At 40.7% G+C, this 23,829-nt stretch overlaps 2 protein-coding genes and 2 non-coding genes across 9 annotated transcripts; all 4 read right to left on the reverse strand.

Moving 5' to 3' along the window:
• Positions 1-1,671: 1,671 nt before the first annotated feature.
• Positions 1,672-3,805, reverse strand: LOC118826667 (cystatin-like protein). Its single transcript, XM_036597696.1, has 4 exons — positions 3,005-3,805; positions 2,346-2,459; positions 2,075-2,155; positions 1,672-1,891 (listed from the first exon to the last, which is right to left on the reverse strand). The coding sequence occupies exons 1-4, from the start codon at positions 3,191-3,193 to the stop codon at positions 1,718-1,720; spliced, it is 558 nt and encodes a 185-aa protein (XP_036453589.1). The 5' UTR covers positions 3,194-3,805; the 3' UTR covers positions 1,672-1,717.
• Positions 3,806-10,684: 6,879 nt separating this feature from the next.
• On the reverse strand, positions 10,685-23,281 carry puf60a (poly-U binding splicing factor a). Of its 6 annotated transcripts, XM_036596702.1 has the most exons (14): positions 23,189-23,281; positions 21,617-21,704; positions 20,813-20,921; positions 20,102-20,197; positions 19,418-19,510; positions 19,119-19,190; positions 18,669-18,830; positions 18,484-18,576; positions 18,126-18,339; positions 17,617-17,807; positions 17,258-17,314; positions 13,839-13,959; positions 11,888-12,132; positions 10,685-11,373 (listed from the first exon to the last, which is right to left on the reverse strand). In XM_036596702.1, exons 4-14 carry the CDS (start codon positions 20,177-20,179, stop codon positions 11,074-11,076), a joined length of 1,626 nt encoding a protein of 541 aa, XP_036452595.1. In that variant the 5' UTR covers positions 20,180-20,197; positions 20,813-20,921; positions 21,617-21,704; positions 23,189-23,281; the 3' UTR covers positions 10,685-11,073. The 6 variants fall into 6 exon arrangements, with proteins under 6 accessions (XP_036452595.1, XP_036452597.1, XP_036452594.1 ...); XM_036596704.1 differs by lacking the exon at positions 20,813-20,921 and having other exon boundaries at positions 19,119-19,172; XM_036596701.1 differs by lacking the exon at positions 20,813-20,921.
• On the reverse strand, positions 18,916-19,049 carry LOC118826795. The gene has a single exon (XR_005008797.1). It is a non-coding gene; the product is annotated as a small nucleolar RNA SNORA57 (small nucleolar RNA).
• On the reverse strand, positions 19,846-19,981 carry LOC118826796. The gene has a single exon (XR_005008798.1). It is a non-coding gene; the product is annotated as a small nucleolar RNA SNORA57 (small nucleolar RNA).
• Positions 23,282-23,829: the final 548 nt, after the last annotated feature.

Here is a 23,829-nt window from a genome sequence, read left to right on the forward strand (position 1 = left end):
GAAAGTATTGGCGTTCTTCTGTAAAGCCACCTTTGTGGAGATATGAGGTTTTGTTCCGACAGTGAGGATATGCGTAATGTTTGATAATATCATTAAATTATGATGAAAAAAATGTTCATGTAACTGGGTGGGCTACAAGGTAGCAGAGTGGACAAGTCAAGAGAGTCACAAACAAAATATTTATCCAGAGAGAGGCAGATTATTAGCATAAAAGTATTCCCATTCATAAGAACTTGGAATTAATAAACATACATTTAAAATACACTTGCAGTGTGGAGGCAAGGAACTGACATTTCAGAGGCCTGGATATGGGTTGTCCTTTTCTCCACTTTTCTTTCAAATAATGGAGATACTGCTACCTCCTCTCAAGATCTGCATCCCAACTTGCACTGTAGAGCTGCTTAAAGAGTGTACCACAGCCTTGTTCATAACACTACTACTGGCTCTGAGTGACCTTTCCTCTGTTGTTAGCAAAAAAGGGCTGGTGGACTATGCAAATGAATCCAGAGGTACCCATGAGTCACTCTTCTCATGTTTAAAACCAGGTGTAGTGACTAGAATGCTAGTGACCATGGTAGAACCAGGTTGCTGTAGGTCAGAGAGAATGCTTCTTGCAGATACCTGAGTGGCTTCTCTGGGTGTTTCCTGAGATGATACTGTGTCTGCCATCATAAACATCTGTGAAGTATGTGTGGGGCAATGAGGGGGCTCTCTTTTGTTTGCGAGTCACATTGAGCTCTTTGCTCTGATATGTAGACCTCTCAGGAACTGGGTTATAGTAACCAAGATTGTAGCAAGGTTTTGTCTTGTTGCTGTCTTGACTGGCACTCCCCAGTACTACAATTTTTTACATTTTTTAACCTCTCTGTGTTCCTTAGATTTAACAGGCTGTTTTTGTCCCTGTTTCTTTAAGACTGATAAATGTAAAACGATATCTGTTCTGACTGGCTGCTATGTATATGTGTCTTATCCAAAAGCAGCTCAGCCTGAAAGAAACTTTATAACTTCAATGTGAATGGGTGGGTCTACACTGCTATAGGCTGAATAGGGGTGTGTGTAAATGCATTAGCTTTATGTGATGTCACTGAAAACAATGAATTCAAAACTGGCCATTTTGCAGTTTCATATATGGACTGTATGGACTGGGGAGTGACTGGTACGTTTACATACTATGACAAACTATTTTATTTAAAAAAAGGTTATATTCTCAAAGTAACCTCCAAAGCAAAGTCCCAAATTCTATAGTAATATTCACACTCACATGTGGGCTGTACACCTAAAAGAAACCTCTAAACTAGGCAGTGTAGTGTTTACAGATGATGTCATGTTTTTAGGTTTTTTCATTCTAATCCACATTAACCTTACATGAGTGAAAAGGCTTGTCAGTGTATGGTCAGAGCGAAGTACCTAAGCTGTTGAATGGATGGGTCTGGAGCCTGTCAGCTTTAAATCTTGACCATTCATATATGATAATTACAGCCAGCTGTAGCTGTAAGATGTAGTGAGATCTATTCACATTGCATCACTATGATATGAGCTGTTGTAATATTGCAATGCTTGTCTTTGGCCCTTTTTTTCACACCTCAAATATTAATCACACAATATTATTTATAAACTGAGGTAATGCAACTAATAATGAATTTCAGAAAAAAACATAAATGTGACAAACACTTTTTTATGAGAAACTATCGCTTTAATGGTGATTATTTTTATTGCATTAAATATCTTGAAAACAAGATTTTAAGAATTTGTGCTTCCAGGTTAACATGTGCAGTATCAGGGCCTCAAAGTCAGTCACTTCCGAGACGTCCAGTCTGCTGCTCAGTATTGTCCTAAAAGACTTCCAGTACCAGGGCGGTAATCTGAGCACCCTGTTTCGAATTTTCTTTCTCTGAAATAATAACAGGCAGACACATTTTAAAAATGTTTAATCTTCAGGAGCATATCTGACACAACAATGGGTTTTATGTTTAGTTTGGTAATTGATGTGTCCCTGCCTCTACTGCAGCTTCTTCATGAGAAGCAGGACGTAGAGGTGAGAATATTTCTGTGCATGGATAAATTCAGAACTTACGTCCTTGACATCCTTTTGTCTTGCACAGTCAATCAGTTCTTCACCATTTTTTGGCTTACACACAACACAGTCAATCCAGGGCTTTATAAAAAAAAATGAGAAAGTGTGTGTTAGTATGAGATTTATTGCTTGTAATTTTTCCCTCACATATTCAGAAACACAGTCTGTTTACACACTGATTAATAAGTAGAAGAAAATGGACCTTGGCTAGTCAATGTTTAGTACATGATCATTTGACTTTGCATTCAGCCAGTAAAGATATCATACACACCGTTTTAGATTTTCGTGTAACACATTCATCTCGATGTCCAAAACCTTTCTGTTCATCCTTCCTGCATGTTGTGACCATCAGACGCACATTTACATAGAAGACACTACCTGTAATCTGTAAAAAAGCAAAGTGTCCAAATAAAACAGTACAATAAAGACATAACAGTAAACATGAAATGTCAAATGATAAACCAACAAACCAAATTGTACGTTTTTTTGATTTCTTCACTTCTGCACATTTTAATGCACAATACTGCTTATTTGCTGAACATTTTATTTGTTTTATTTGTCCCAGTATGTTCAAATCAACAAATAAATACAAAGTTTGTTGTTTTTAGACTTTTATTGGTGTACATATCTTGTACTTGTTGAATAAAGATTCCAATTCTGAGCTAGTTTTAAGTAATCAGTCACTGAAATTATGATTTTTTGCACAATGTTCATATTGGGATTGTGGCTGATTATTAAGTACTGCTAACTGATCTTAAACCTGAAATATGCAGGTATTTAAAATTAACCATAAATATTCTGCAAGTTTTGCTCCACTTTACAGGTTACACAATCATCATCATCGTCGTTAACCACTTAGTCCAGCTATGGTCGCGGTAGGTTACACAATCATAACAGCTATATAAAATAACAGACAGAAGAAACACTTACTCTTGGGGTAGACAAGAGCATGTCATAGGCGACATGATAAGCATCCCCAAAATTTCTATTGGCGTCATGCAGTGCCTTGTCAACGTGTACTCTGTATGAATCAGGCAAGTCCCCATAGTTCTTCCATTCCTGAGCAGAAACCAGCAGAGTCACTGCCACCAGCGGCAGCAGCTTCAACACAGCACTCATCTTGCTCGTTATGTGTTCGCATGTCTGAACTCAGACAACAAAAGCAAACCTCATGAAACCACAGTAGAGGGCGGGCTCTCCTTTTCTCTTCGCTTTTGGTTTTAGTTGGCAGCTGCAAGTAAAAAGCACCACTTGCCAACCTTCCTGATTCTCCTTGGAGGGCCCTGAATTTTATTGCCTTCACCTGATGTTCTCAACTGTCCAGGCCAAATCATAAACTGCTACAGACAATTACTTCTTCTCCACTAAACCTGCTATGTATTCTGCAGGTAGTGTTCTCTCCCATTTGGTGAAGTGTGTTTCATCAGTCCAGAGAACTTCCCCAGAATCCAACAGCGGAGTGTTTTACTCCACTCCAGCTAATGCTTGGCATTGCGCATGGTGATCTTTGGTTTGCGTGTGGCTGCTAGGCAGTGGAAACCCAAACCATAAATCTCCAAACAGATCATGTGCAGACATTTATTCCAGAGGCATTTTGGAACTCGACAGTAAGGCCCAATCCCATCTCACCCCTCGCCCCTACCACTCTGCCTTCTGTTTTGAGTGTTTACTTCTAGGGGTAGGGCGTCCTGATTTTTGTTGAGACAGAGGGGTAGAGCGAAGTGTTAGGGCTACGTGGCCCTTCAAATGCAGTTTTTTCAGAGGCACAGTCCAAACAGTGTTATGAGAAAAAAAGAAAAAACGGCAAAATGGCTCCGCAAGAAACCCACAAATGTGAGTATTTTCTCCATTAGAAAATTAAACCATTCTATTATCTTAATGTTATTTCAATGTATTATGGTCCTTTTCTTCATAACTAGCATAAAAATCGCTAGTATTATACTGATGTCTCTGTAGTAGCTAGCTAAATTTCCCATTCCACCTTAAATAGTGGCAGCCACCATTCTGGCCCCCTCAGATGTCAGTACTGCTGCACCGTTTAGGGTGGAATGGGAAAATCTGAGAGAGAATCTGGCAAAAAGCTGACTTTAGCTACATTTCACAGAAGAATTAGGGGTGAGCGATAATAAATAATAGTCGCATTCCCCCTCTTTGAAGGCGTGTAATTCCCTAAATTTAACTAAAGACCAGCAGCAAGGTTGCTGAACTTTACCCTTCTCTGCTATCACTGCAGACGGGCAGGGCTGCCGACAGAGCAATGCTAGTGGCCTGCCAATGAAAAAATGTACTATTTATTTGAAGGTCACATTTCGTAGGGGAAGATTTCAACTACTACCCCTTGTAACTCAGTTCCAAGGGGCAAAGTAACACTCAAAAACAAGGGGAAGGGGTAAAAATAAGAAATGGGACTGGGCCTCAGTGTTACAACTAGAGACAGACAATTTTTAGCTCTACGCACTACAGCACTCAGGGGTCCCATTCTGTGAGTTTATGTGGCCTTCATGGCTAAGGCATTGTTACTTTTAGTTGTCACTTACAGTCGACTGGGATAGCTCTAGCAGGGCAGAAATTGGACAAACTGATTTGTTGGTCGCTAAGCTCTTCATTGCAACCCTTCTACTGCCAGTGTTTGTCTGTGGCATTGCATGGATGTATGCTTTATATGTATTATGTACCTGTTAGAAATGGGTGTTTCTGAAACTCATTAATTAGAAGGGGTGTCTACACACTTTTGTTCATATACAGTTGTTCCAAAAAGTATTTGTACATTTGTGTCATGCTTAAAAATTGGCCAAAATGTCAAACCAAGTGACATTTATTTTAAAACAGACTATTCCAAAAGCGTAATTTTCTTTTGGGAAAGTATTCTTTCAAAAGATGGCTGGTGAGTTTCCGATCTTTATTGTTTGAACAGTTTCTTTGCGGACTTCTGCAGGATTGCATCCAAAATGGTGGCAGTGTGTAGTGCTTTGCAACCTTGCATGTGTATTAACATTAGGTGTTAATTAGCTAACTATGCTATAAAGCATATGGAAAAAAGCAGAGATATTGTTTAGTTCAGAATGATCTTCAGAATGCAAAAAAAAATGATTTTGCCCAGATTTGCCCAGAAAATACACCACACACTTTCAGATTATGCTCACAAACCAGGCCAACCTGAGGTCTCGCAGAATTTCTTGGGAACAAAGGAGATTTTAGAGCAAAACAAATACCACCGACAATATCAAAGGCACAGGTTATTGTGGTATTTTTGTGTGCATTTTCGCAACTAAAAAATTAAAGATAAAAACAATACATATATACATACATGTACCAGCCACTTTATTAGGAACAATGGTGCATCTGCTCAGTCAAGCGATTATCAGTCATGTGGCAGGACTGCAATGCATAAAATCATGCAGACATGGGTCAAGAACAGTCCATGTTCATATCAAATTAGAAAGGGGGAAAATGAGTTTACATAGAATGATGCGAAAAACAAAAAAACATCCAGTGAGCTCTGGGGGAGGAAATGCCTTGTTGATGAGACAGGTTGGAGGAGAATGGCCAGATTTGTTCAAGCTGGCTACGATAACTTGAATAACCGCTCTTTACGTCAGTGGTAATCAGAAGACCTTGAGGTGAATGGGCTGCAACAGCTGAAGACCATATCGGGTGCCACTCCTGTCAGCCATGACCAGAAATGTGAGGATACAGTGAGCACAGGTCACCAAAATTGGACAGATGACGGTTGGAAAAATGCCACCCGGACTGATAAACCTAATTTTCTGCTGCGACATGCAAAACATAGGTGCAGAATTTTACATAAACAGCATGAATTCGTTGACCGAACCTGCCTTGTGTCAACAGCTTAAGCAGCTGGTGGTGGTGTGATGCTGTGGGGAATGTTTTTTGGCAAACATTGGGCCCCCAATATCAACTGGATGCCACAGCTGAGCTATCTGAGTATTATTTCTGAACATGTGCATGTCTTTAAGTCCATAATTTGCCCATTCTTCACTTTAGTGCCCTCAGGCACAAGATCTGAATCCAATAGAGCAGCTTTGGGATGTGATAGAACAGGATAGTTGCTGCATGACTGTGCAACGGACAAATCTGCAGCAATTGTGTGACGCAATCATGTCAATATGGACTAGAATTCCTAAGCAATATTTCCAGAAACTTGTTGAATTCATGCCACAAAGAATTCAGGCTGTTCTGAGAGCAAAGGGGGTCCTACCCAGCACGGTGTTCCTAACAAAGTGGCCTGTAAGTGTATATATATTTGTGTTATCCTTATTTTTAACATAAAAACCCAGTCCGGGAATTAGCCTTTCTGAGAGGATTTTAAAATGAGTCTTTTTTATTCATGTGAAAATTATAAACTTTCTAAAGTAACTGCACTACTATGAGACTGTCAACAGCTGCCAAATCATTTGTATTTATTTAAGCAAGCAAAGGTGAAGGACTGACAGGCCTTTCAAGTTTTGTTTTTGTTCATTTCAAAGTACAAAAGGTAATTTGGGTCTAAACTACCTTTATTGAAATACTGCCAAGTAAGTGATGCCCCCCAAATATGAGCCTCTTTCACACAAACAGCACCTGTGTTTTGGGTATCTGCTTCACAGTCTCTGTTGAGAGTATGTTTAAGTATTAAGTAGTAGAATATTAGGAGAAATAATAATCTTTTTTTTAGCTTATATCATGTTATATTGTATGTTTTATGAGTTCCAAGAAACATTGCTCTATTAAAGTAACAAATTTGTCAAATTTTCTGAAGTAAATTAAACTTTTCACTCTGTTTTTCCCGTGTTTTCAAAACATGCATGAAAACACAAAAGACTATTATATACGCCAACTGACCACTTCATGAAATACACTTTGTTTCTACACCTCATTGTCAGTAGGGCTGCAACAATTTAAATGACTAATTTGATAGTCGAATAATCAATTACTGAAACGAATAATCGATTATTCAGATTATAGATCATTACATTACCAAATGGTTCTTATGTAGCTATTGGCTTTTAAATTTCGCTCGAGATTGTTTTATGCATTTGCTAACTAACAATGAAGACAATAAAAATTAATAACTTATTCAAAAATCCACTGTTATTATGAACTTTCCCGCTAATACAAAAGATAAATAAAACTCCAATATCTTTTTCCTGTCAAAATTTAAAACCAAGGTTGTGCAAAGTAGCAGCAATAAAATATAACAAAACAAAATCAGTTTTCCCTTAATCCAGTAAAAAAACAACAAAAAAAAACAGATCAATCTAAATTTAGACAGTGCAGTCTGTGCTCTGTGCATTCTGCTGTCTACACTCTGCTGAAACTAAACTCTACAATAACAGATCTTTAGTGAAACGGAGGAAAGTCAGCATCTCTCCGTGCTTCTGTGAGAGTCGCTGTCCTCTGAGAGCAGATACCCTCGATGCGCTATGGCAAAGTGGAGAAGGTTTGTGGAGAACTTGTTCTCTATGAACAGTCAAATGAACGATTTTGAAACATTGCATTTCAACGGTAACCCTTCGTCCAGCTGCCCTATATGTTCGTGTAGAACTACCTCATTTAACTGTTAGCAAGTGGTGACCAGCGTTCGCGGAGAACAGAGACCTGTTTGTAAACGCTCTCCTGATTTCGCTGAATCTGAACGCACCGGCGGCCTCGACGTGAAGACAACAATGCGGTGTTTAAAACTGTAAACGTCATCTGGAACGAGTCGCTGTGAATCAGGCTACGTTTACACAGCAGGTAAAAGTGGCACAAATCCGATCTTTTTCCTCAAATGTGACACAGATATGTATCTGTGTGGCAGTGTGAACTGCAAAAAACGCATTGAATCTGACATTTTCAATTCCGATTTGAGACGCTTTCATATGTGGTACTGAAATCCGATACGTATCCGATCTGCGGCAATGCGACTCTGTCTGAACAGCCAGATCGGAATTCATGCGACTTTTACGTCAGTCCAACTCGACATTCGTCATAATTTCGCGCTGCTGAGACTCATAAACATTTAGTCTGATGTTTCTGTACCAAAACATTAGAAGAGACTCACCAAACCGCTCCGTGTTCGAAGAGGTTTCGAACGAACCGGCCGAGCGCGGCCGGAGGAGCCCGAGGCTGCAGCGTCAGAGAACAGTTTAAAGAATCCGAGGACGCGAACCAAAGAAGCGGCCAAATATCGCGCCCTTTTACGGAGAACTCGAACACACTGTGGGTGATGAGTCCAGCTGTCAACCACCGGAACTTTATACTCGCTCCTGTGATGCTGACGAAGACGAAACTGAAAGCTCCGGGAGCGACTGGCGTTCGCTGGCCGTCATGACTGTTTACCTCTGGATGAGCCGCCACGTGAGGCACTGTTCTTTGGCGCATGCGGGTCGGTTTAGGAGCTGATCTGTTCAGACTGATGTCGCATACGGATCACATTTAAAAGATAATGTGAACAGCCAAACAAAAAAAATTTGGTGAGAAAATCAGATTAGGGTCACTTCTACCTGCTGTATAAATGTAGCCTAATAATACTTGCTTCTCTGTTCTAACTCCATTACCGATTACAGAGAACGTGCATTTCGAAATAGAAACCCTTACAGCTCAGCTCACAACATGAAGTAGGACGGAATCTAACATAAACACTAGCTAACTAGCTCACTAGCACAACTATCGCCGCGTCCCAAACCACACTTCTGCACTTCACATACTACACTAATGAGTACACTTCTGATGGTATATGCGCTATTTTTACACACTATATAGTGTGCTAATATGCGGTCTGGGACGGGGCGTATCTTACCGAGCGTCTTTTTCATTCAGGGGACCGACGAGTTTCCTCTTCAGATGCTCCAACATGGAGGATGTGCTCTCATGCCAGCTAAGGTCGGCTATACAAATAGCACAACTAACCAGTTTAGCTCCCGCACTTTTGAGGATTTTGTTTGAGGCAGCCATCGCGCTGTTGTTAACTTTTCAGTGAGCGCGAGAAAGATGTGTAACGACGCCACCAACTAATCGACCACTGAATTAGTTGGCAACTAATTTGGTCGTCGATTTTAGTCAACTAAGTCGAATAATCGTTGCACCCCTAATGGTCAGGCCCATTTAGCATATAGATGCACTTTGTATGTCTACAATTACAGACTGTAGTACATCTGTTTCTCTGCATACTTTGTTAGTTCCTTCACCCTGTTCTTCAGTGGTCAGGACCCACACAGGACCACAAAAGAGCAGGTATTATTTGGGTGGTGGATCATTCTCAGCACTGCAGTAACACTGACGTTGCACTAGTGCGAGTGGATCAGACGCAGCTTGATTTTAAACACCTCAGTGTCACTGCTGGACTGAGAATAGTCCACCACCACAGCATCCTGTGACCACTGATGAAGGACTAGATGATGACCAACACAAACTGCAGCAACAGATGATCTACTGTCTCTGACTTTACATCTACAAGGTGGACAAGCAAGGTAGAAGTGTCCAACAGTGTGCACAGTAAGTGGACACTGTCAAATTCCAGCAGACTGTAGTCTAAGTATCTAAGCCACTTGTTCAGACTACAGTGATTGTACAGCTACAAAGTGCAATGCGCTATACGGTAAGTGGACCTGAGAAAATTGACAAGTGTAGATACAAGGAGGAGTACTTAATGAAGTGGCCGATCGGTGTAAAACTACAATCATTTTCAGCACCATGGCTGGCCTTACCTTTTGGCAAGCCTCACTAATCACTCACAGATGACTTGAACCATATAGCTTAACTATGTGAAGACTGTTGCCCATGCCCCTTAAAAAGCTTGTCAGAGAATGAAGCCTGTAGTACACATAACCTGTTTAAAAGGTTGCAAGTAACAGCCCAAACTGTCTAGAACGCTGTCACAGACTTCTGTGGGGAAGCCATTATTTTAAGGTGAAGTGACATACCTAAACGTTGAGCAACACTATCATACATGTAATTAATTTACTTCAAAACTAAATATCCTTCTTACCTATTATTCCTGGCACAATATGAACATACAGTACCTGTCTAAGATAGGTAATTTTTTTAATTAAATGAAAACAGAAATCTTGTCAACAGCTGTGAATCCGCATTTTTGTACTGTCGTTGGAGCAAAATACCCTAAAAAACTCACACACAAAAGGTCCACCATCACATCCCTTGTTCCTATCACACTACTGTAAGAGATGTTTCTTATGGAGCATTTCTTTTCACATTAACCCACTCAAAGACTGTGTTTGCATCTAAACTATATTTTACAAAAGAGCTTTAACACAGTTCTAAAGTACAAAATAAGGCTACCTAGCTTATTCACAAACAGAAGATTTCCATGTATAGTTACTGTTCCTCTACCATGAATAAGAAGCTGTACTGCCACTGTAGGGGTGTCAATTTTACAACATGACTAATTATTATATTTAATATGTCTCACCCACTTGTCTTCACGCCCCTTGTTCATTGGGTTGGGGGTGTTTGGGGGTATTATGTATGGATACAGCAGACAGAAAATTTCCAAGTTTCAAGTGGAACAGGAGATCTAAAACTTAAAGGAATAATTTTTGATGGAGCTTTCTTTATATTTCCATTTAAAAAGTGTTAATCTGAGTTGCTGGAGTACAGACAGATCAAGTGTCATATTTGAAGAATTTATTGTTCCAGGCATTTGAAACTGAGGGCTTTATAACAAGATGAATCTTTTGGAGACTAAATTACAGAAGAAAAAGTGTTGCAAATCAAAACTACTTGAGAGGGGAAGGAACAAAACCAATACAAAAACAAATAACCAGATATCAAGTCCTTCACAGTAGGCAACAGTGAAAAAAAAAAATCCATGAGAGTTTGCTTGCCTTTGTCCCCAAAAGGGATCATTAATAATATTAATATCAACATTGATAAAAAATAATTACAAGTTAAAAAGAGGCCAGCACCACTGGGAATAGTGGTCAGCAGCTGTATCTGTAAATGTGAGACAGAGAGACAGAAGCAAGAGAAAAGGTCACGGAGGGAGGGGATGTATCAGTCTATGCAGAGAGGTCGCTGTTGTCAAACCGCTCCTGATCATACACCTCGGCAATGACTTTTCGACCTCCAAACCAGCGATTGTTAAGAGCCTGAATGGCCTTGTTCATCTCAGATGCCGCTGAAAACTCCACAAAGATTTTAACAATGACCTCAGCATCCTCCTCTTCACCCTGCTTCTCTTGGTAAATAATCACTCTGTTGACCGCTCCAAACTTGCCACATTCTTCCGTTACCTCGCCCTCCAGGTCGTCATCTATATCCTCAGGACCAACCATATTTCTGAGCACCATAACCGTCGACTGTGGACAGAGCAAAAGCACATTAAAAAAATATACACAATACTAGCATCTCAACCTATATTAACACTATAATACTATAAGCACTTATTCTGCTTTAATATTATTTTCATCATCTTGATTATGCTGAACTACAGTATCTGACTGACAATTTCAGATCCTGTCAGACCCACTACGCAATACTGCCAAAAAAAACAGACAGGTACAGATACAGTAAGCACAGTTAAATAAATTAAATGATACAATAAGGTTTAATAGCCAACAAGTCAAAGAAACTCCAATACATTCTCTCATGTCCCAAGAAAAAACGTTCTGTTTATTGTCTAAAAGGCAAATCCATGAAAAACATGCCATTTTCACATCTTCCCAGTCCTTTCAAACCTGTCTTACAAAACGTAGTCTTAAACGTCTCAAAACAGAGGCAAGTCATTATCGACATGGATAGTCTAGTTGAAGGTAATGTAGGTATGAACACCAAACATTTATAAAGGTTTCCTGCATCCATTAACATGCTCACCTCTTGCTTCCTTAGCAGTTTCTGCATGACCATGTGTCTGGCGCTGCTGCCTGAGATGCTCATGTGCTCCTGTTCACTGAGCATCTCTTGACCTGTACCGTCTTGAGCCGCTTCCTCTTCCTCCTTCTCTTTCTCCTTCTTAGCCTCCTGGGCTGCAGCCACGGCGGCGGAGATGACAGGCGGAGAGGCCAGCACGGGGTTTACCAGGCCCACCTGGGGCAACATGGGCCGAGCGGGAGTCACTCCTGCACAGAGACACAAAAGGTCAGCACGCTCATTTTAGCCACAGAGAGGACAACATGAAGCCCCATTACACCTGGAAAAACCCTGAGTATGTGCATGTGTGGGATACTTTTCATCAGGCGACAGGGGCTCCAACAGAACTGCCAAGTTACAACACCCTTCTCCCATAAAAACATCTGGTGATAGCAATGAAATTATTACTGTCATTTTTAGACAACATTGACCAGGTATGTACAAGAAGTTCTAAGTAGTTTGTACGCAAGCAGATCAGATTCTTCACATATTTTTTTTTTCAAATCATATTCTTAAAGTCTTTCAGGCCACCAGATGTAGCTGGTGACTTCTAATGTGGAACATAAAATTTAATAAGTGCTGGTTACTCGCTTCTGAATATGCTCATCGATAGTGAGTTAGAGTGTGCTTAAAATATTGCAAGAGGGACCTGTTCAAATGTTAAATTACATAAGTGAGGTGGAGAAGGTGGGGATCAGTCTTCCTCTTGATGGACTGATGAACTCCACCCATCCCTCTACCCTTAAGAGTCCTTTGCCCCCCCTCTCATGCCTGTCTGTTTAGACGAAAGGTTACCAAGATCAACTCCACAAAAACACACAGGATCTGAGACTCACTGGCCAATGGGAATGAGAGATTTGTTTATGAGGGGAGGGGCTAGAAACAGTCCTCTTCACACTTGGTTGGTCAGTGTGCAGCAAAGGGGAGGGGTTAAGAGGCCACGGTCAGGGCGATTGTGGAGAGTAAAGACAGGGAGGGGAAGAGAGGAGAGAGAAAAGGAGAAAAAGAGAAAGAGAAAGAGAGAGAGACAAGGAGAGAAGAGAAAATAAAAGAGAATCTATTAGTGGACAGGTCCCACGACAGGCCATGTTAAACTATGTAATGTGTAGGAGACAACAGAAACCTGGAGGAGAGAGAGGGTTTAAACACAAGCTATCCTGGCACACTGTAACAGGATTTTGATGGGATTTGAGAAATGAAAGTACAATTCTCTCCATCTCATGAGATTACTGGTTGGTGCATACTCAAAACCTGGGTTACAATACTAGTTTAAAGGTTAATACATTTAAGGGAACACAACCAGTATTTTTAAAATGTGTTTAAAAAATTCGACCACTAATGGAATGCATGAAGACATTCATTTATTCAGCCAACATCTCAAATAAATTTCTATTCCCATTAGGGCTAAATGATTTGAGAAAAACACTCAACAGATTTTTCAGAACAATACTGCAATTTAAATGCAACTATCTTCTAGAAACCCACCTCCCACAACAAGACCAGTACATCCCTTTTTTCAGACTTGTGGCTTGGGCACTGGATGTAGTGTGCCAGAATGCCATGCATTTTGAGGTTAAATGTCTGCATTTTAAACTCAAAACAACCTTGAATAAAGCAAGATAATTAAAATTTCAGCTCTTCTGATTTGAAAATTACACTCTAAAATTGATTGTTATAATAATGATAAATCGTTCAGCCCTAATTCCTACTATGCATTCACCTGACAGATAGGCTCCACATACATCCCACCACATTTAACATGCATTAGCTTCATGCTATTTAAAACACACCCACACCCGAAGCACACCAGATGTGAGGCAAACTAGGTGACTATGCTAGTAGTGCATTTCCAGTTCTACTGTGTAAACATGAGGTAAAGCAGTATGATCTATGCCTCCAGCCCACCCCAGCCTACCTGTGATGACCCCTGGGGCCTGCGCTGCCATGACAGCCTGAGGCAGGGCGCCCAGCTGCTGGGGCAAAGTCACGGAACCTGCTGTCATCGCCCCCAGGATGGATGCTCCCGCCACCGCTTCCTGGAAGAACAGAGTGGGACATATAGGAACACCGCCCGCACAGCGCCCGTTAACCAGCACACACAGGGACACGGACAAGACAGAACAAGACAAAGGACAGGACAAGACAGACAGACAGACAGACAGACACACACACGAGGACAAGACCTGGGCCGGCTGCATATAAAGTATCACGCAAAATATTTATTTCACCAGTACTGAGAAACAGATAGCACTGACATTTTGGCAAATCTGATGTGGTTAAAATGCTCTGTTGTTTTCAAATATCCCAACGAGAAATTATGAATAAAACATACGTAACCAAACAGTCAGGTACGTAAGTGCAATTTTGTGATTTATTTTTGCATTTTATGGATTTTCCACTTTATTACGTTACTTAACACTACTAGCAGTTTACCCATGTATCAAACTGAGTAATACATCTGTACAAATGACATCTTTTTACATGAAATACCTGCATGTATTTGTCCACTAAGGTCAGTATTTTCTTAAATTGAGATGCAATATCAGCAGCTACTCGTGTTGACAGCTTTATGCTGCATGCTCAATAAATGTAAAAATCATACTGCAATATGGCAAAAATAAAACACTTCGATATTTCAAGACAGACACACAATATGCATCACTTTTTTCACAAAAAAAAAAAACCCTAGGTGTGCCACATACTACACTAAAGTTGATTAAAAAGGTTTAAAAAAAGGTTTAATGATTTAAATATGATTTAGAAATTAATTTAGAAAATCAAAACTGTAGTGAAACTTAAAACTCTCCCATCCCCCCCACAGTGCATTTCGAACATTTGTTCGCATTTTGTCTAATCCAGTGCCAAGACTCATACTAATCATCTGGGTGCAGCCTATTAGAGAAAAATGGGCAGGGATGGGAGGGGCTTATATCATACATGCCCCCATTCTTAAACTGCTGGGACTTTGAGAACTTTTAAATGGAGCCAAATCAATCTGTGGAGCTTATGATTAGAGGTCTACAGAGTCAAGAAACCTAAAACAAAATACCCCAATTCAAATTGAATTTTGACCGCAGAATCTCATCAAACATGAAAATATGTGCATCATTACACTCCTAGTACATATGTAAGCAAAATATTAACAGTACATAATCAGGCACTACGTCTTTAGCAGTATCAAAAATACAAATCAGGACAAATGATCAAATCAAATTTTGGGCATCGTTATAACCCTACTAATCATGATCTCTCTGTAAGGGAATATTCTGTTGGTCAGTGTACAGTATGCTCAATACTCTCAGAATAGCTTAAGGTGACAACTGGTCGCAATGACAAAACAGTCATTCTGCCCAACCCCGTTATTAAGATTAATTCAGATATTTGTATATTCAAATGATAACTCCTATCCCTAGACAGAAATTGCCTTTGGTGCATGCTGGCACTTTCACAGTTCTCGCAAGGCAGATTTATGCCTCTCTCTCTCTCTCTGTGCCATTTTGGAACGAACGTTCCGTTTCCTTGGCTACGCACACAAACGGCTGGGGAGATTTCTGCCTCGCCAACTTTCACACAGAAATGGCCACTCATTTACTCTGAGTCTTACCAGCTTTATTGCATGTCACAAGTGAAGCAGTACATTTAACCATTTAATTTGCCAAAATGTCAGACTTGCAAAATAACACTGATTTGCAACAATTATTTTTCAGTGATAATTCACACTAGCAGAACTATAAACTTCCATTAGGTATCAGTGGGACAGCATGTTGCTTAGCTAAGTATTGTACTAAACTGCGTAGCCGGGATAATGCAGCTATTAGTCACAATAATAGCTGCATAGTTAAATGGTTCTAAGACCTGGACTAGTACATACACACTGGAAACGGTGGGCTTTCCGTTTTTAAACACATTATGCAATAGCTAAACATTATACCAGTAAAACTGAGTACAGAAAACAAAGGTTTGGACAAAATGAAATTTAAGCAGAGGAAAAAAAAACCTGAGGATTAAGATATTAAAAACAGGGATGTACTGACCGATTACTCATTCAACGAAAAAGAACAGTTTAACCAACGCTACTATTACAAAAAATCTAACTGAAAGAAAACATGCTGAATTGATCAACTTTTAAAAGCCCATCATTGTATATTCCAATCATCAACTTCTTAAATTTTGGTCAACACAGTTGTTCTTATGTAGGACGACATGTTTAAAACAGTGAATTTAGGAATGCTCATAAGTGTGCGCAAGTCAATTATTTTACGGTGGCTTTGAACGTGGCTTAGCTGAAATTATATTTTGATGGACTGCATCTCTGATTTCAGTCTTGCCAGTTAACAATTAAATTGGTCTGTTATGGCTCAACAGAATTCTCCAAAATCTGCACACCTAATTAAACTAACACTTTGGCAGTGCACTGTAACATGTTTCCAGACACACTTTCATTTCACGTGTTCAACACAAATTGGTACCTTTTAAAATGTATGGCTATCAGGGTCACATTACCTAAATGTATTCACAGCCTTAAATGCTGTCATTTTCTGAAAGTATTTTCCAATGCAACCAGGCCCAAGCCAAGAGACAGAGAACATCAATGACAAGACAAAACCAACCAGTCTAATCATTCAGATTAAAAGCTACTCAGTTTTTTTCAAACATTACATCATGACATTACAGTTACTTTTCCATTCACTTTGTTACTGTTACATAATTTGTATACGAATGACAAGTATGAGACAACACAGGACAGATTACAGATCATTACTGACTATTAATTCACATATATTATGAAATTAAGGTACATCTACATGTCAGTCTATGCAGTAGCACAGACCTAGGAAAAGTGCATAATAAAATAGATTGAAAATGCAGAGCAATTCAAAAGCAATTAACTTGTTAAAGTATGTAAAATCACACTCAGTATGAAAAGACTAAAATGGAAAGTTACAGATTAAGTGGAGATCCTGATACATCCACTTAAAATGATCTATTTGGCCTGAACACATGCATAATCTGTATTTATCAAACTCAAACAAAATGTGCAGGCAACAGTTCAAGGGCCAAGTTGCCCTGTTACATAAATGGCATAATTGTCGCCTTTGCAATTTAAAAGCAAGGGCTACTTGGAGCCTTGAGTCACCTGGAACTACAGCTGCCCAATAAGCATCCAGGAATTATATGACTGACCAATTAACATTCTCTATCTAGCAAACTATGGCACAATGATTATCATCTTTACTGGGAGGTCCTGAAGACAAGCCTCTCCCCACACTTATAAATCTACACAAAACAAAAAGGCACCAGCGTGCTTGGAACAGAATTGCCTGAAGGATTTACCAGACAGTTGAGGAATTCTTCTGTCCGATTCTCCGGAGTGGAAAGATTCCATGCCATCTGTTTTTGGAGTTTACACGCTATGTTATCTTTCTGCATGTAAAAGCTCTGTCTCATATAAGTAATGCTGTGTCATACTGAGTCTTCATGCCAGTCAATACCTAAACTGACTCAAAGCAAGCCCTCACATACAGCACCATGTCTCTGCTCTAGCCTAAGCGCATTAAAAAAGAGGACAAAAAATCATCACGCTGCCTTATTTTACTCATGGAACGATTCTAGTGCCAAAAGGAAGCAGCTGATCACACGCACGCACACACTCCCTGACTAACAATAGATGTTAAAAGTATAAAAGGGCTCACCTGGGCAGTGATTTTGGCTGTTGCTGCAGCAGCCGCTACAGCGGCAGCAGGGGGCAGGCCGCCGGGTGTGGTTGGCGTCAGGAGGGGGATGGGAGGCGTGACCGCTTTGCCCACTCGCAGGTACTGACCGCCGAGGTCAAAGAGGTTCATGGATGAAACTGCGTCCTGCGCCGACTGGGCCTTGTCATATTCTACAAAGGAGGGAACAGTGGCATAAGGCTTAATTGGCCATTGCGAAGGTTCAGCTTAATTCTTCTAGCAGAGCACTGTGTCATTTACTGTGTAATTACCAGAGGGCACTTATGGCACAAATTGTCCGCAACTGAGCCTAAGAAAATAACGACAACAACAAAAACAAAAACTTACTATGAAAGCATGTGAGGAACCTGCCCCCACCCTTCTCTATCCCCTGTGAGACATATGTAGAGAACAGCATTCTGCTATGACTGACTGCTCTCAGTCACATACATGTATTTTCATCCGAATGAGAAAAGACGCCTGGCACTCACCTATGAAGCCATAGCCCTTGTGTTTCCCTGTCGTGGGGTCCCGTGCCAGCGTACAGGACTTGATTCTCCCGAAGGCCTCAAAGACGCTCTTGATGTCCTCGTCTGACAGGTCTGGGTGCACAGACGCTACATAGATTCGGTTGAAAGCTCGTGCTTCTTCTGCTAGCTGGTCTATGATTGGTTGAGCCTGACCAATGTTGCTTGGCCGTCCCACCTTAAGCGGAATAACAAAATGTTAAAATACGTCTCCGGAGACTTTATAATAAGCCAACAACTACAGTGAGTTAATTATGCTTAATAACCACACATATACAATGCAAGTACAACACAGACATTCTGACTCGCATTACAAACTTACTTTAATGTTCCTTCCCCCCAGCATGACTGAGTTCATCTGTTCTAAAGCCAGCTGCGCTGCCTCTGGCACCTCATATTCTACAAATGCAAAACCCTGCAGAGAGACACAGAGAGGGAGTCTTCTGGTTAGACTTTTAATAACAGTCACAGAGATGAATACACAGACTGAATAAAACAGATTCAGACCTTGTGCTTCAGTGTAACTGAATCCCAGGACATGTCGATGCTCTTGATGGGCCCGAACGGAGCAAAGGCCTGTCTAATAGTGTCTTCTCCAAGCTCATAGTAGATTGAGCCTACGTAAACACGGCACATTATGGCCAGTGCCCGCTGCCGCTGTGCTGCAACCTGAAACAAACAACTCGGGGCTCAAGCTATTCCCACTGTAAAAATAATATGTGCTAACAGAGAATGAAGTATGCCCTCTATCTAAAAGTGTTCCAGTGACTGAGGATAGAACCAGCATACGAATCTACTGGCACCGAAGACATTGCACCGGCTCTACTTTACCTCTGAACATTACACACATGAGAACTGAAGAACTACATGTATGCCAAGAAATGGAGGGAGACCATGTTCCTGCATTATTACCAAAACATCTGTTTATAGACACAAATCATTTTTGACAGTGCTTACCGACTGTAAAGGTGAAAGAGGATCTCCAAAACCTGCCATGGTCAGAGAGGCCATCTGTAGGGAATTAGGGAGCTGGTTGAACAGAACAACAGAATGGCAATCATTGAAATAGCTTATTCTGGAACCATTTGATTTTAAGGATGCATTTCTCAGCTGTTCCAGCATTTGTTATACTTTAATATATAAATCTGAGGAGTGATCCTCAGTGTTTTCAAGCTGCAAATGTAGAGCAACATCTCTAACATGCGCACACATACCCATCATGAACTAGACAAATACTGCTCGAATGTGAAATTTACCTGGAGGTTATTAAGTTGCTGTTGCTGCTGATGAGCGAGCGTCTGTTTGACCAGCACGCTCTTGATACTTTGCTCCATGGCATACTTCTTTGCCTGTAATGCAAACAAGAAATCCAGTCCAAAAAAGTAAGAACTAAAATCATCTCCCTCTAAGCATGAGCCATCTCATTTGAAAAACTCACAATATGCAACATCTAAGCAAGGACACTGTATACTGAATTTTATTTATTTTTAAAGGCTAAATCAGTGATCACAAACCTTCCGTCCTGGGAATCCAGTTTTCTACCCAAATTCAGCTCTAACCCAAAACTCAACACTCATCTTATCTAGCACCTGAATATACACTGTGGAGCAGATGTGGCTGATGAGGGTTGGGACTAAGGTTTAAAGGAAGACAAATCTCCAGGACAGGGATTGGTAAGCACTGGGCATGTGCCAGTGATTGAGAATAGTACTAGGAGACAGATCACCCACTAGCACCGAAGGCATAGCACTGGCTTTTCTCTTCTCCACTATTCACATACATATGCACCGCACAAGCATACATACGCAAATGAATGGAGGACAAATATGGTCAAACCAATTCATCAAATCCACCCGAATGTTCTGAAACAACAGAAGCATATCCACAGCCACGGCACACATAAATGATTATAGATACGTAAGAATCAGCATTTAGGTTACCTTCTGCAGCGCCTCCTGCTGTTCTGGAGTGAGGGGCGGTAGGCCAAGCTTCGAGGCTGTGCTCTGTCCATTCTCCATCGTCAGAGCCTCGCCTCCCTGCGGAGAGCACATGTGTGAGGGGCCAAGCAGAGCTTGAACATAAAATGTTTCAACTACAAAACAAGCTACAGAACACTGAATTTTAACATTCCCTAGTTTCAGAGCAAACAGTTTTATGTCTGAAAAAATTACAACTGCATGATAGCTGAAGTGCTGGTAAGGATAAGATTTTTCATACTCTGATATATACTAATCATAATTTTATATATTTATTTCAGACATTGATGCATTGTTGCGCATGCTCTGAAACTGCTCACCACACTAAATTCCAAGATGTGGTTTACATGACTGCAGTCTAACCACATATAGACATTAAACTGAAAAGCTACAGTTGTTTACATGTGCATTGACTGTTTGGTAACCGAAAACTGCAACACACAGCAGTTTTTTAGGATTCAGCCTACACTTCACAAACAGTCAACATTAAGAAAAGGCAAACCCCGCAGTCATAGTATAACATGGTACAATTTCCCCATATCAGCAGAGGAAAAAATACTGCAAATCGGCGATGAGAGAGGGATGCTAACCACTGTTCCTTAGAGTAGGAATACTACAGTAAGCTTGGTGAGGTGAGCCCCTTACTCAGTACTACACAGAAGAAAACTTAAGTACCTTTGCTCAAATGAACTCCAGAGTGGTGCAGTGCCCCCCCTTAAGGAGGTTTGAACCCAAATGGTTCTGCCATTGGCTTTGGAAATATAGTACAGTCAAGAGATACGCTCTACAGCACAGACGACACAGAGAGAAACGACAAAAAGAAAAAAAAGGAAAAGAAAACACAAACCTACTTAGAACAAGAGATACTGGAGAGGGAGACAACAATTTGAGAACACTGACATCCAAATTCAGGGAAAGCCTCTCTAACATTTAGGACATCATGAAGTCCAACATGACATGCCAATACAGTCATCACTCCTACTCCCTATATAGAACCTGAACTCAAGTTAGCTCTTAGGAGTGCTCCTTACAAGGTCTTAAAAAAGACAGCCTTCAGTTTAGACAAGAAATTATGGAAATGGTATGGCAAAAAGAAGAAACAAACAAAAAAAACAAAACAAAACAAAACAAAAAGACCTTTAACATTGCACAAGCTTATAACTAGCATTCATTATAAATATTTCAACTAGTCTGATGGCAAGATATGTTTGGACGATCACAAAAGTGAACATCCTGTTCTTATTTTTTGTTTTTTAAAACTACACATGATAGACAAATGTGTAGCTATTGTAGTACTACTGTGTTTAGGCTATTAAATTTACCCCTGTAACCTGCTGAACCATTCCATAAAACAGCACTGGGTGTATGGCTCTCAGTCTGCTAAACACTAAAAGATCCAAGTCCAAAATAGAGGTGAATTCATAACGCATTCATTACTGATGTACAATTTAATATGGTACAGAAGGGTGGACTCCTTACCTAGTGCCTGGTCTCCACTGAGGTGTCCTGATGCAGCCTTCTCTTCCAGAACTAAAATTCACAGAGCTTTTACAGGTCAGGACAGGGTCTGGAAGTCAGAAAAAGAGGCTGCAGTTAAGAAAGCATTCGCGCATACACACACACTCACACCCTTTCAAGTTTGTTCAACATTTACTTTCTTACATGATCAAATGAAAGGACAGTTGAAGCTAATGTGGTGGGTTATGGCCCGCTTATTATCCCACTCAAGGCTGAAAGGTACACCCAAAGCACTGCAAAAACATAGTCAAAGACAAATGCACTGAATTTGGAAAACCCTCATGCAGAACACACCCAATCAAACAATGCGGTCCAACTGTCTTTTAGCAATGTTGCTCAATCCGAGATAAACACACTGACGGCCTATTCGATATTGCAATTGATATTCGTTATTTTATGTCCATAACTGTAACTGCTACTTTACCTTAACTGGCAAGGCCCGGGCAGAACATGACTCGGTTGTAAATGGGACAGAATCTCTGCTTACCCGAGTGAGTAATTACACTAACGGGACTGATCTAACAATTTATTTCAAAAAGAGCGGATAAATACTTTATATTCATCTCACGACTCTGAAAACCCAAAGGATGAGCCTCTTCTTCAAATTATGACGAAAATCAATAGATAGTACATAAAATTTGCAAACTTTACATCACTTTCCACAGGCATGTTAGTTAGTTAGCTAGTTAGTTAGTTAGGTTAGCTACTTGGCCTTTGCGGTGATTATCAGATGGTGGCCCGCCAGTTAACGGCTACATTCTTCATACACTCAACACGACGACGGCAGAAAGGCAATTATCACAAACGATAATTTAACTTCTTGCTAAAGTCAGAAATCAGTTAACTTAGCGTGCTACAAGTTAACACAGTGTTTGGTTCGCCAACTTCTCGTTTAGACACTGAATGAAAGCAGCACGACGGCGGAGCTGCCCGCCATCGCATGAAAAGCTAGCACGGTTAGCCGGTAGCACGACAAGTCTGAGAGACAATGGCCGCATCTCAAATGACTCCCTCACTACTTACATAGTGCACCATACAGGTCACAAAATAACATGTTATACCCTTAAAATAGTGCACTCAGCTTCCATCAGCGGACCGGTTGGGATTAGACCAACACGAAGCAAATTACTTAACAGCTAACGCCAGCAAGGTAACGTTAGCTACTTAGCAAGACCAGCTACCACGTCTGCCTGCAGCGCGGAGGTTTTTTTTTAGGTGCGGGTATGAACGTGTTCTAGCAAGGAAGCAAGAGACACTTTAATTAATTGAACAAATCAATGTAAACGAAGAGGAGACTCGTAAATACAACAGCGTCAGCCGGACGCAGTGATTAAGCTCGACTCCAGCAGGCCAGAGCCGAACCCTGTTCTCTCCACTGAGCGGGACGAACCGGGGAGCTTAGCTTAGCTTAGCTGTACAAACAAAACCTACTATAAAACAACTCGCTGAAAACTCGCGTCCACTACGGTATATTTCTGCATCAGAAAAAAGATAACTAAGCATGAAAACGAGAGCTGGACGTGTTTAATTTACCACAAATACCGCCACCGCCATGAAGCACACCTTCCCGCAGCGAGGTCCACGGCGATGAAGACTATGAAATATCGCGACACTGTGACCTCATGCACTGTAACTGACGAGGCGCTGCGTTGTACTCGCGAGATTTCACTCCATGAAACGACCTGCTGCTGCATCATGTTTCCAGACTTTTCCATTTGAAAATGAGCGAGCGTGCAGTCATTCTAAGTTATTATTAACGTTTGATTTCAGAAATCTGTATCTTCATGGTTAATTCACAATGCCTAAACGTGTATTTCACTTGTGTTCATACAGAAAAACGAAAGAACACAAAAGCTCCACTCGATATGCTGTGACGTGGGGGGTGGGGGGTGGGGGGTGGTGGAAGCGAAAGCTCTTCAACATGAATGAGAACGTTGTAGGTTTGAGTCTCTTAAAATCAGCGAATCTGAGCGCTAGATTAATAAGGGGACATTTCTGGACGCAGTTCCTCCTCCATGTTTGAATTAGCTGAGATGTATTTTATGTGCTATTTGGGAATTAATGTGTTATTATACATTTTTCATGCATGTTGTGTTTCTCTCATAGGGTCCACTTACATTTGTGTGGTTCCATGTACTGAAAACTGTCATAATTCAATCCCTTAAAATGAAGTA

Source organism: Colossoma macropomum, unplaced genomic scaffold (assembly GCF_904425465.1).
Source record: "Colossoma macropomum unplaced genomic scaffold, Colossoma_macropomum, whole genome shotgun sequence".
NCBI lineage: Eukaryota > Metazoa > Chordata > Actinopteri > Characiformes > Serrasalmidae > Colossoma > Colossoma macropomum.